The sequence below is a fragment of the Rhyacophila brunnea genome, unplaced genomic scaffold (assembly GCF_057557595.1).
Source record: "Rhyacophila brunnea isolate RB1 unplaced genomic scaffold, BYU_Rbru_1.0 scaffold_8, whole genome shotgun sequence".
In the NCBI taxonomy this organism is placed as follows: Eukaryota; Metazoa; Arthropoda; class Insecta; order Trichoptera; family Rhyacophilidae; genus Rhyacophila; species Rhyacophila brunnea.
Genome location: NW_028233350.1, coordinates 19,525,850 through 19,539,883, shown reverse-complemented (window position 1 = coordinate 19,539,883; position 14,034 = coordinate 19,525,850). Strand labels below are relative to the sequence as shown.

The 14,034-nt window shown below is 33.4% G+C and overlaps 1 protein-coding gene across 1 annotated transcript in view; it reads left to right on the top strand.

The window, feature by feature from the left end:
- The first annotated feature begins 246 nt into the window (after nt 1-246).
- LOC147064005 (uncharacterized) overlaps nt 247-14,034 on the top strand; it is a 64,879-nt gene continuing 51,091 nt past the window's right edge. The window contains exons 1-2 of the mRNA XM_085959133.1: nt 247-470; nt 12,813-13,102. Coding sequence (XP_085815259.1) covers nt 247-470; nt 12,813-13,102 — 514 coding nt within the window. The remainder of the gene's footprint in view (nt 471-12,812; nt 13,103-14,034) is intronic.

Below are 14,034 nucleotides of genomic sequence, written 5' to 3'. Positions count from 1 at the left end.
GTATATTGTTCACACGATTATTATAAAAAGGTACTTTTCAAAATAAAAATGATATTGTACCTACTGGAATGGAAGACAATATTTTCTAGAATAATAATACTTACAATATTCAATACACAATACGATGATAAAAACCGCAAGATCCGAATGAACAATGAAATCAGTTAGGAAAGGTAAATTACAAAATACACGATTGTGATAATAAATTATTGATTGAAGAAAAAATAATCTTAATATATTTGAAAGATGTCGGACGATACGAATCAGTTATGGGTCCATCTGAGTGGAATGGCCGATGGCAATATATTCGCCATATATCCGAAGATCCTCGAAGAAATCTTTCTGCAAGAAGATCAAAACAGGGAAGAGGAGCAACATCACGAAGTCGAGAACGTGACCCTGCCCAGTGATATGGAGTGGCGTCTCAAAGTTTACTTTCGACTCGTTGAAAAGCAGAGAGAAATGGATGAGTAAGTACATACTTTACTTATATATAATAATTATTGTAATAATATTCAAAACTGGCAATGCAAAATAATGAACATTTATATTTAAAGAGCCTAAAAATTTACACTGATACAGCGAGAGTATAATATCTAAATATTAGGTAGGTAGATACATTATCATTATTATCCATAGACTATAGATACATATTATTATCAGTTAAAGCTATCGGAGATCGTTTTTTAGTATGGTTAAATAATTGGTAACATATAGAAAAACCACCTTTGCTGGCAACACCGAATATGTACATTGTAAATAAATAAAAAAGTACAAGGGACTGCTTTATCATACTGTAGTTTTGGTTACTTATAGATCTACAGTTAGTTGCGATAATTTAAATATTAATGATTATTTTTTTAAAGGTACAACTTGTATTAAAATTGTACCTAATGGCAAGGAGTTTACATTAAAACTAGGCGCGAGCCTGGTAAATAAATCCCACAACACAAGCGTGAAGCTTGCTAGAAGTGAAACAGTAATAAGAAATTTTTCAATGCGTGAATTAATTATTTTTAAATCAATATTCAGCTTTACTTTCAAACATACACAAAGGTTACATTTCTATATAAGAAGGTTTTTTCAGCATTATTAGTTAAGTATTTATATTCTTAAAAGAAATTAAAAAAAACTACATATTTTTTACCATGTATCAGAACAAGAATATTGACTCTATAATGTGGAGGTGTCTTAGCAGATTTTTTAAACGATTCGTTAATTAGTTCTTAGGAAAGGTGAAAAGAAAAGGGGGTGGGGGTGGGGTGTGGGAGAATATCTCTTCTATACAGTAATGCGTAATTAAAAATTAAACAAACCTAATAATAAAAACATTATTTTATTAAGTAAAATTAAAAAGAAAATTACCATGTTCGATCCTAAGCGAGTTATATTCTTTTACGATGAATAGTGTTGTTAGCCGTTCCCCCAACTTATTGAATCCTTGCACTGGATTAATAATGCACATTAAAAAAAAACAACATGCATTTTAATGACCAGCCGCGGCTTCGAACCACAATAGACAAATAGAGCATGTATTATTTGTAACACTGGCCAAGTAGTTTACTAATGTTATAATAATTATGAATTATAATAGTTTTTAACGGAAACATGGGTAATATTATTGAAGTTTTAAACATGTTTTCTGTTGGTATAATTTGTTGATTTTTACAAACATTTAGAATATTAAAAACAATAAATATCGTTCTATCAATGACAATAGATATTGCGTAATTACATGACGTGTGTAGAGTGTAGACAGACAATTTCAAGGGTAGATAAATACACCATTATATTTTTATAATGCCAGGTAGACTATTATTTTCATTGGTCGATAAACCCCATTCTTCAACAAAAGATGAGTTAATTTATGTGAAAATCTATTCAATATATATTCGGATATAGACTACGTCATTATATAAAATAATATTTGAAACACGTTTAAAACAAATAGGTAGGTGTCTATTTTTTATTTATCATTGAATTCGGAGCGCAATGAGACTCTAGACAGAAATTATTTATTTTAAAATCATTAGTTTCATGATCTGAATTTGATTGAGTCGCAGATTCGTACCATTAAGGGGGGACATGCTCAGCGTAAGTCAAAATGGAGCTTTTATTGCATTTTAGAACATGATCTTACTCCCTACTTCAGTTTTAGTTTGTCAATTTATGGATACGGCGGTATGTTGTGGCTTAACCACTGGGGAATGCCAAAAGAAATGGCGTATTTCAAAAAAACACTACCTTATTCTTAGGTCAATAATTATTATAAAGCAACCATTATTCGTAGGATGTTAATCACATTTGAATGTTCAAACACATAGCTTATAATTAGTATCTTTTGAATTATCTTCAAATGTGTTAATCTTGCCCATTTTTTGAATAATAAAATGCCTAATTCTTGTCAAATTTGGGTTCACAGAGTTTTTAAATATAATTTTTTATCGAAAATATATCACTATAATAATGTCGACATAAATTATTATACTAATGGTTTTATAAATGCGTTTAAAAATTAATAAATGTAAAAAATCTTAACACCATTGCACATGTAATATGACTATATTCTAAAACATTAGAGCGAGAGGTTTAAAACAATACTATTTTATGTAATAAAAATACTTTATGCAGTCATCAAATGTTTAAAATAAATATAATGGATAATAAGGCTTCAAAATTATATAAATAGATTATCTACAACGTTTAAGGAATGTCCACGATCATGCTTTGAAAATACAGTAAAAGCTCCATTTTGACCAACGCTGAGCATGTCCGCCCTTAATCTACGATTAAAAGGTTGGCCCTCAAACCACAACTTCTATACTGTCGTTGTACATACATAGCGTACTAGCATCAGTGATGTCCCGTGGGGGTAGGCAGATTGAGCGTCACTTGGGGGCGGCAGTTTCTCGAGGGGCGGCAAATCAAGGAGAATTTTTTGGAATAAATAGAAATAGCTACCTAAACTTAATAATAACGAAATCTTTCCACTAAAAAAATCAGCTCACTGGTTTTGTCGGGTTCGCGATGTCTAGTTTACTTCCGTTGCCCTTCGACGTCCTCGGTGACCAGAAACGTCATGTGCAGATTTGCGAATAATTACAGTCTGGTATTTTGTCAGTAATGTATCCATACAACACATTTCTTAGATATTGGACTCATGAAAGGATGATAAAAATACTGTATAGAAACAAGGGGCGGCATTTTGGCACTGCCTAGGGGCGGCATTTTATCTAGGGACGTCACTGACTAGCATTGCTATATTATTATGGTTCAATGTTGAAACTGTTTTTTTTATACTGCTACCAAATTAGAAAATATGAAATGAAGCTGAAAAAACAATTAATCTTATTCCGAAGTGAGTATTTATGTCATAGGTTGCAATGTATCAGAGCTAGCTATATATTAGGTAATATTGTAATGTTAATATTACGGTCGGAAGAAAATGCGGAAAGGTGTCTCGTGAATATTTCAGCCATTCCGATTGTTCTCCCGGACGGTATAACGGTTTAAACCAAATGTTATGATTCTCTTGAAAGTAAGAAAGTAACGAGTAGACAGTACATGTCAATTATTAAATTAATATTTCTTAAATTTTCATGTAGGTACCTAGTTATCAAATAAATATTCACTTGTTTTCAAAGGTCAAGTCCAACGGAATATCAAAGCAAAGCTAAGCAAAGAATGAGGCACCTCTATGTATACGTGGGGAATGAAAGGAGCTAAGGGATGGACATGTTTTTTTTGAAGAGGGGGGGAGGGTGTCAGATGAACACTGTTTTGATGGAACTGATTTATTAGGAGAGTAGAAATTATGTTTTGCTTATTGTTTAAAAACATTATACCCGTTTACACGTGCATGGATTTACTGCTGAATGTACGTATTATCGTGGCCATGACAAGAAAATGTAGGTGTAAACATATTATATTATCCTGCAGTTGATGATTGCATGCATGCACCAAAAAAATTCGGAAGCTTCTGAATTTTTCGATTTACGCCTGCGGAAAATGGACTACGAATGAATTTGAATGAGGTTAACCGATTTTCAATACCTGTCAAATAGTACCATAAAATGACAACATTGCATCTAGCTCACTCTTGACGAATGAGATTGTAGAGACAGTTAGGACGTTTGTGTAAACAGTTATTGTCATGATAGTTTAAAATACACACTATTGCTGCCAGTAACGTGCCATGCACGTGTACAGGCGCTATTAGGTACTTAAAACTCTATATTTACAATAATTTATCTTTGACTATTTTGTCCCAACAGGAAACTAACGATAATAAAATGCAATTAATTTAGATTTAGTAGATGACAAATATTATTTAACACATATTATGATTTGTATGTATGTTTGCGTCGACGAGGTAAAACGAATATTTTATAGAACGAGTAGTGGATAGCCTTAATAATTTTAAATAAGTTCTGGGTTCGATTCCCGGTAAGGACACAATATTTATGTGATTTTCTCAAAGCCTGTTTGTGGTGTTTGTGATTGTTCAAAATTACTAACAACCACCTTGTACGAAAAAGCAAGGACATGGTTATTAATAATTCAACTTTTTTTTTAAAATATAATAAGCAAAGTCAAACTGCAAAGTCCAAAGTCAGAGAACTGATGATGCCATCCAAGCATTATACATTGAATGCTTTCGTATATATTCGCCATAGATGCTTTCTAGGGTAATATAATAGACAAAGCTATTTATATATTTTCAGACCGAGAAGTTATTCCGGAGAAAAACTTTGTTTAAAGTTTTTCTTTGTGTTTTGACGGTTTTGAGTGGGTTTATAATGGCGTCGGCACACGCACAGCGGCGTGAACTACACCAGTAATTTTGACACGCAGTTTTCTTAAAACGCCAGTACCAAAATAATAATATTATTTTGGTAAATATTTATGATAGGTACCTATACTTTGTACACCTTCAAGGTGTCTGAAGTCACGATTGGAAATACAAATTCGTCTTCAGTTACTAAAGTTTGTAGTTAATGAAACGAGAAAGTTTTGCGATTTTCCAGTTAAGGTAAATTATTGTACTAATAGATTTGTAGTGATAGTTGTCTGATTAAAATATTGAAGTTATCAATCAATTGTAATTCCAAATCCTGGGATATTTACCGGTATCCTACTTCAATCGTTGATCTCAAAATTCTGGAATTAAGGATCCTGAAATCCCGATATCACTCATATGATTTTCATTTTAAATAATATATTTTGGTGAACTAAAAAAGTAAAAGATGTTTCTATTATGCACTTGTAGTTTTTTTTAATAAATGGCTGCTGTGAAAATGAGTGGTCTTTCGTCAACTTTTGTCATTATATTTTGGCATATTTATTGGTCAATTTTATTTTTGCCAAAGTTGACTTTCAGTTGTTGAATTCTCATTGGATTGTTTTGCGTATACATGTATCTTTAAGTAGCAAGAAAAAACATATAAGTAATACAATAATGTGGCCAATTAAATTGATGTCACCATATTTTGACATGACTCGTTCAGGAAATGGTTCGAGCAACATTTCAACATAGTTATTGTAGCATGAAAATAAAGATCGTTTCTAATCAAGTAATACTAACATAGTGGGAGATAGATTGCCTTCTGGGTGAGGCTATAAGAGGGTTTTAATCTCGAGTGTGGAGAAATAAGGGATAAACTTAAACACGTTTTAAAGAATTTCATTAAAATTTGTCACGTAAACGAAACGGATATTTATTATAAGTAATACATATTTGATGACATTCAGCGTGCTTTGTACTACTTACATTTTATGGCTTGACCGTCATAAATTAATAAACCGAATCCAGCTTCAAAGCCTTGGTCCACGGCGACTAATTTTCACATTTCTATATTATTAATTTGTTCTTCTAACTTTCAAATTACAGTACATATGAAGGCATGCCCAATACAAAATCAGCAGAGTAAATCCACGAGTATTCTATATAAATTTATACAGCATCGAGTAAAACAGTCTCAGAGCTAATAAATCATAAAGAAATTTTGGTACCGTGTAATTTTCCTCTATTATTTGGCCAATAAATTCTTTGGAACGTCCACCAAAGAATTGATAATATTGATTCTAGATAATTCCGTGCAGATAATTGTGGATTATAGAGGCACTTTGATCTATGACCATGACCTATCATGGCCGCATATTGGCATATGCGGCCGTCCATAGATTGCCGTATTATCTACTCACAACCTCTCGTGATCGCTAACTATTTTCCTTCTTCGATAAATCTAAATACTTGCAAGTTTAACGTCTTGGCGGTAAAGATTTCGATATAAACTGAGATACTTACACTTAAACATAAAACTTTATGAAACTGAAAAATTTAATTTACTTTTGATTCTAAATAATACATAGTACTTAATCAATCGTCTTTTAACCGTGAGTATAGCATTGATAAAAACTAAATGAAATTCACACCGATTAAATTTGTGATATTATTAGCTTGGTATTGCACAGTCCTGACTAAAATACACGTCATGTGCGTGAATAAACGAGAATTGTATTGTACACACTGTTGGAAAGCTGTATAAAAACTGTTTCATCATCATCATCATCAGCCTGAATCTATCCACTGCTGGATGAAGGCCTCTTCAAGCTGCTTCCACGTCTCTCGATCCTGTGCATTGCGTTGCCACGTACTTCCGCAGAACTTTATCATTTCATCGAAACCAGCGGCCTCTAGGTCTACCTTGCTGTAACTAAATACTGTTAAATAAAATAAGTAAATTAAAATAAAAACGATAAAAACGAATTATGAACATTTGTATAGGTATATTAAAATTTTTTTATAAAAAATTTTTTAAAAGTTTTCCGTGTAGCAAACGATGCTGTCGCTTCATTAGAAAGTATCAACATCTTAGTTTAAACTTTAAAGTATAAAAAAATCATCGAAGCATAAAAATCCTAACAACCATCATTTGCAATACGTATCGTAATGCCCATGTAACAGGTAACCGGTAACATTTTCATGAGAGTGCGTCTAAACCTGGTAGCACCACAGAACTCCACGTACATATAACTACCACTGTTGGTTGAATGGTTTCGTGAAAAATTCTCAGTCGATGGTGTGTCAATTTAAAAAAATGGTCGTTTGTTTAAGATAGCCAAAAAAATGTAGTAGGAATTTGCAGACAATTTGTAAATGAAAGCGGACGAGGATAAATCTGCTTAAGGGAGGCACTTTTCCTATTCGTCTGAACTAGGGAATCCAATCCCGAGCCAAAATTTTGATCCCGGGATTTCGGGATTACAATTTGACAATCCCGGGATCCCGGGACTGGTCCCGGAATTGGGATTTTTTTCCATAGTTCATATAAAATTTATATATATAAATAACATTGATAAAATCGGTCAAAAATAAATCTAGTATAATTTATACTATTTAAGACATTTTAATTGTTAATATTGTATACGTTCAATCTTAGAAATACACGGGTTTAATGGAGTACAGTGGCGCACCCAGGATTTAATATGGGGGGGGGGGGGGGGGGGCAAGGAGGAGAATGTAAATTAGACCAAAGAAATTAAAGATCAAGTATGTAATTAAAACATTGTTCTGAATAATATGCCCTAAGTAATCTCCAGAATAGCATTTTCTGGTAGTGCGCAATGGTTTACTTTCTAGAAAGAAAAAGAAGACAGCTTAGGTGTAAATGGCTGAAACACCTAACAAAATGTTTCTTGATTTATTTATTCTATTTCTCAAATTCACTTACCGGATGTTACCTTTATCGTACATATTATTATGTGGAATGTATGTTTAACTATTTACAAATCGAAACGATTTTCATTTATAAAATTTCGTAAAAACAATATTGAGTTTAGTGTTTACATATATTATATGAGATTGGTGTTTCTGATAGTAAAGACTTAATGAATGGGTCAGCGAGATTTAAAATAGTAAAGCAAATCATGGTGTATGGCCTTTCCTCTTCATAAATCTAATTAGTCAGCCAAATATGAAACTGCCGTAAAACGTATGAGATCATGGTGGAATTACTTTGTTAAAAGTGTGAAGCATTGTTTTTTCCAATCTTTCTCATTTTTATTAATTTATGTGAAAAAATAAAATGAATTGGTAACTTACACGTGGGTAATAAATCAAACTTCATTATATGTTATTAAAGGTATTTTCTGTTATATTTTCGTTTTTACTTTATTTTCCATAAAAATTGATAAAAAATCAATCCCGAAAGTTTCGAGATTATGTTTACCAATCCCGGGATTCATAGGTATCGAAAATAGTTCGGGATCCCGGGATTGAAATCCCTAGTCTGAACTATAAATTGTTACGACAAATCTCCAAGAGCATCCAAATTTGGGATAGAAAAGATACTATATTGTATCAATTAATTCTTCGATGATGACAACTCGAAAGTACCTATTGTAGGAGTATCAGTATAAATTGAATTTTCTGTTTCAAAACTATAATTGGTATTTAAAAAAATGATTGTTACGAGTTTATAAGTATGTATTGACTTAAAGAGATGTAAATAGTAGTGACTTAAAAAAAATCTTTTTAATGTTTTCGGATAAATATTTATTAATTGATACATGATTGATACAGTTGAAATTGTAAATTATCAAAAAAATGTCTCAAATTGCAAGCTTCGTATTTTCCCCCTAGGTGCCTCTGTTGGTATAAGAATCCCTTAAGTGTGTCTCATATATAATGAATATCCTAATATGCTCAATAAACTTGCGGGCGCATATAAATCATAGATAATATAGGTAGATACGTAAAGTATAAATCCTTAAAAAATGTAGGCAACCGTATAATAAATATTATGGTATAGGTACATAAAATTAGTGGACTTTTAAGTTTGGAATGTTTATTCAAAACAAAACCGTAATATTAATATATGACGTTTGGTTCTTTAATTATTACCATTCATTTCATGTACCTACCTATAGGTACATGGAATGAGGAAAATTTGTAGTTAATATTAAATTTTCGTATTAGAAATTAGTGGAATTATTGAAGAAAATAAATAAGTGATAATATTATAAATAAACCGTGAAATAGTTCTTCTGTTTGGTGAAAAAAAAATAACGAACGGACATGTATACAAAGTAAGATATTATTTTCACCTACTACGTTTTTCATATACTTATATGTATTTTATTTTTGTAATAAATGGAAAATAAATATACATCAAAGCAAACTTCTGAAATCATGGTGCACATTTATATGTATGGGTATAGCGCCATAAAATGTGTAAAAATATTTATATTTCGTTGAATATTTTATCACACAAGTTGTAAATGTCACCATTAGTGATAAAATGTTTCGAAATAGCATAGTGTGGCGTTAAAGGAAAGTTTGATGCATGGTGCGTGAGAAATGCGTATCAACGAATCCCAAAACTAGACGTGATAAGTAACAAGTCGCATCTGGAAGGCTACTATTTTATTGGAGGTAATAAATCATAGTTCAAACAAATGATGATAAAATATGTAAAATTATAGAGGCAATAAAAAAATATATAAGGATGACACCTGAGAATATTATGATCTTGATTGTTTATACATTTTCTATTAGGTTGTCAGCAGTGGTATGTTGAGATAATTCAAAGATAAATTTTGCCGATTTCTAACACCGTGACACTGGTTCAATAATGTAGAGATATCTGATAAAAAAATATTTACAGGGCCTTGTTTAATCACCCTTTTAACATGTAGGTAACTGTGCATCTATTCTATACACAAGGCTGTTATCGGCGGCTATCGGTGGCTATCGAGGGTAGTTTAACTGTCAAAAAGTGCTGTGTTTTAACAGCATTTCTCTTGGCTGTGTTAACTTTTAGAGCGAGATAGACAGTTTTGACAGTTTAGAGTTTTAGACGGCTAACTTATTGTAACAATTATAATACGTCAATACATAAATATGAGTACTTTGGTATCAAAGTGGGACAAACGCCACCTCCCACTAAATTCATGTTTTAATTGATTATGATAGTGCAAGTGATGTTTTTTTCAAAAATTCCACCAAAAGTATCAAAAACGGTAGTTTTTATAGAGGTTTTTGAGTTTAAAGTTGGTATATTATATGAAAAACGGACACTTTTCACACATGTTTGTGAGTCTCCTGTAAAATATTGTAAATGGTTTATATCCCACTTTGATACTAAGCTACTCATATGATAAACAACGCTCGATAGCCGCCGATAGCAGTCTTGTGTATGGAATATAAGCGCTGGAGGTGAAAATGTGGAAAAATGTGTTACTAATGCCCATGCTTTAGATGAAAATAGAAATAGTTATTGAAACAAATATTATCTAGGTAGTTTGAAAAAATATCCAGTCAATGAGTGTAGGAAGTGATTCAGTGTAGGGCCTTATAATGATTCGCAATACTACCAATTACAACTATCGTACATCACCATGTTCGATTCTAAGAGGATCATAATATGAGCCTCCAGAGTGAAGATTGAATAAACATATTTTTGTTTTTACGGTAAACGAACTCGGGACCCACGATATTTTAAGCCGACACGTTATCGCTCAGCGATCGTGAGCAATACAACTAGGGTGCTTAAAGTTGGTTAATATAATTTGTACATAACTTGTACGACGGGAAATTGGTCGAAACCAGTGACGTCCCTAGACAAAATGCCGCCGCTGGGCAGCGCCATAATGCCGCCCCATTTCTTATCATCCGTGCTTCTGTCCTTTCTGGTAACCAAGAACATCGAAGGGCAACGGAAGTAAACTAGACATCGCGAACCCGACAAAAAATTACAGTCCTGTTAAACCTTTTATGTTATTAATACATTTTGTTTCCCACCGGTGAGCTGATTTTTTTAAGGAAAGATATTTTCGTTATTAAATACTCGGTTTAGATAGCTATTTCTATGTATATCAAATGATTCTCCTCTATTTGCCGCCTTTCGAGTAACTGCCGCCCCCAAGCGACGATCAATCTGCCTACCCCCACGGGACGTCACTGGTCGAAACCATTGGATTTGTTCAGAAATGGAGGGAAAAGTATTAAAACCTAATGGAATTTTCATCGATCATTTCTTTCTTGAAGCGGTATTTTCTACAACGATAAAAAATAAGATAGTTGAATTTTACCAATATACATACAGATACTTATTAATATGCAGGACATTTTTTGAGAATGCCTACGAGTATAGGTACTTGAGCATAATGGCTGAGAACGATGATCTGACGTGATCACATTTTGATTCAAGTACAACCGCTATAATTTTGTTTAGGTATGGTGATATTTTGTTATTCTAGTGCCATCCGCTGTTGGAGGTCGGCTACTATCAGGGCGTCCTTTGGTTTCACGTGCATGGATTTACTGATGACAGTAAGAAAATGTATGGGTAAACATGTATTATCCTGCAGTCGGTAACATTGCATACATGAATCAAATAAGCTTCTGAATTTTCATGTGACAGAAAGATTTTTTCGATCTGCGCCTGCGCAGAAGAGCGATAGTGGCGAACCTGCCGGCAAAAAAACGAATTTTCAGGTTGACCAATTTTCACTAGCTATCAAATAGTACCATAAAATGATAACATCGCGTCTCGCTCACTCTTGAAGAATGAATTGGAGAGACAGTCAGCACTTTTACGTGTTAAGAGTTATTGTCATGAATTACTCATGATAGTTTAAAATATGCACTGTCGCCGCCAGTAAATCCATCGACTTGTACAGGCGCTATTATAGTCTGTTACCTGGAAATGTTTGGTGGAGCGCACACGGACTAATCACGGATGTTCTAAATCTAACAAATGCGGTGGTTTCTTCTGTTACGTTTACCGTCGATTTTTTCGATACGAGGAATGCTGTATATAACATTTGTCCTTTCATATTTTGGCCGAGGTACTGTAGTTTTCTGACATTCATACTACACAGTGGCGGCTCTTCGACTTTCTAAGTGGTGGGGTTTAGTCATTAATTATCAACTATATGTAAAAGTATGTACCTACCTACAATATCATATTATTATAGGTAGTTACATTATAAACGAAGCTAGTTTTAATAATATGATTTTATTAATGAGGAAATGAGTAAATGAGTCGTTACTTAATCACATCTAAAAATCATGCTTAAAAATATAAACTTAATCAATAATAGTAATTAATATTGATTTACCATCATCAGTTTTGAACAACAACATACAACGAGCGTTTTTAATCACCCATGGGGTCCTTCTATGCGGTCCCTAGTATGCGAATAATAACGCTAATGCATTCACATACTTTGTAGAAGGAGATTTGTATCGCAGCAACGGGATGGGACTGAGTGACCCCGATCAGCGAAAAATAGACGCTATAGCTTTCTTAACTTGTACATAGGTGTCACTGTGAAATAGAGCGTATTTAATTTAATAGATTATTTTAATACCGCGTAATAATTATTATGTTATTACATAATATACAATTATTGCTTTATTTATTTATATAATAATAATAAACATCTCTCTAAAATTGCGAGGGTTGTAGATAGATGAAATAAATTAAATAATTCATTTAATCATTTAATTAAGTAGGTATATTATGACAATGATAAAAATTTCGGACGTTTTTTACGCACTCTCCCCATGATAACGATGTGGGGATGGTCCCTATGAACCCTTAAGGTAGAGCCGCCCCTGATACTACACAATATAACTTCTCGGTCTTTTTCAGTACGTTTGAGGTTATCAAAATTTGTCATCCTGCTAGTCCAAGGAATTTTGAAGATATCAACTTTTAGTGATATCTATTGGTATTGTTGTTATAATAGTGGACATACGTAAATAGTGTTATAATTTAATAATAACTAATATTTCTTTCCAGCGTAACCGCGGGATCGGCCGCCATAGACAAGCTTCGCACGGCTCGTCGCTGGTCCCGGTCTGACAGTGGCTGCGACCCCTGGGCAGGGGTGTCCAGCGGACTATACTCCAAGAGTTCCGGAAGGGCGGCTAGGGCGGCGGTTAACCCTGGGCGGGTCATAGCGTACCCGTGGGGAGCCAGAGACCTCGCTAAGGCTGCCCGGTTGTTGGAGAGGCCGCCGCTCAACGTTGTCTTTGACGATGACCAGGAAATGAGGCGGGTCTACTCTCTCATCTATGATGTCTTTCGATGTGAGTCCTTAGTTATTGGTAATAACTATTTGCTTCTTATGTAAAGTCTTTTGACATGAAGGGGCCTCGAACCTCGCTCGATGGGTCGGGATACTGATCTTTCGATACGGTATATACCTATTATATAGATACCCTTTCTTTAAATATGACATCCTTATTTAGGACTGTTGAAGCCCGTGTTTTGCTCTTGAAAATAATCTGGTTATCGTATGGTGACAATACTCAAGGCTGAAGCTCGATTCGATATACATATAAAGAATTTTAAAGTATGCACATTATTAATATCCATAAGTACAAATTCATTAAAATTACGAATTATTTAAAAAAAAATCTTGAACATTTATTAGGTAATATTCTAATGATAAAAATAATAATATGCCTAAATAAAATATTAATAATAATAATGAAATTATAATTTTATACTTCTTTTGAAAGTTTTAGAAACAATAAAACAAATTCAAGGTTATTAAAAATTGTCAGTAAAATGCAGGCGCGCAAGAAAGGGGTTCGAACCTCTCTCAGAAACGAAAAAATACAAATTATTTAGGGAATGGAATATTAATTATTCTTCTTCTATTTCGTCATGATTTCATGACTGAGGATTGTGACCCAGATTATTTGGCTATCGAATAGCTGTCTCAACAGGTTGGTTCCTTTCCTCTCGGCATTCTAAGATACGTAAGGCCTATGTCAGTGACGACCCGTGGCACTCATGAGTTATAGCTGCAGGTCTGGCCTTCATCGCTATACTCAAAGTGGTCTAAGTCTGGGGAATGCACCTGGAAAAGTGTGGAGGTCCGTCATTGAAGCGATGATGAGCTATAAGTAGTTGGCGAGGAAAATGAGGAAATCAGTGGTACCTGGTAAATTTTATGAACTCCTCCCTCTCCCGCCGCCCTAGAAAATCAATAATAAACGATTAGGTATGAATA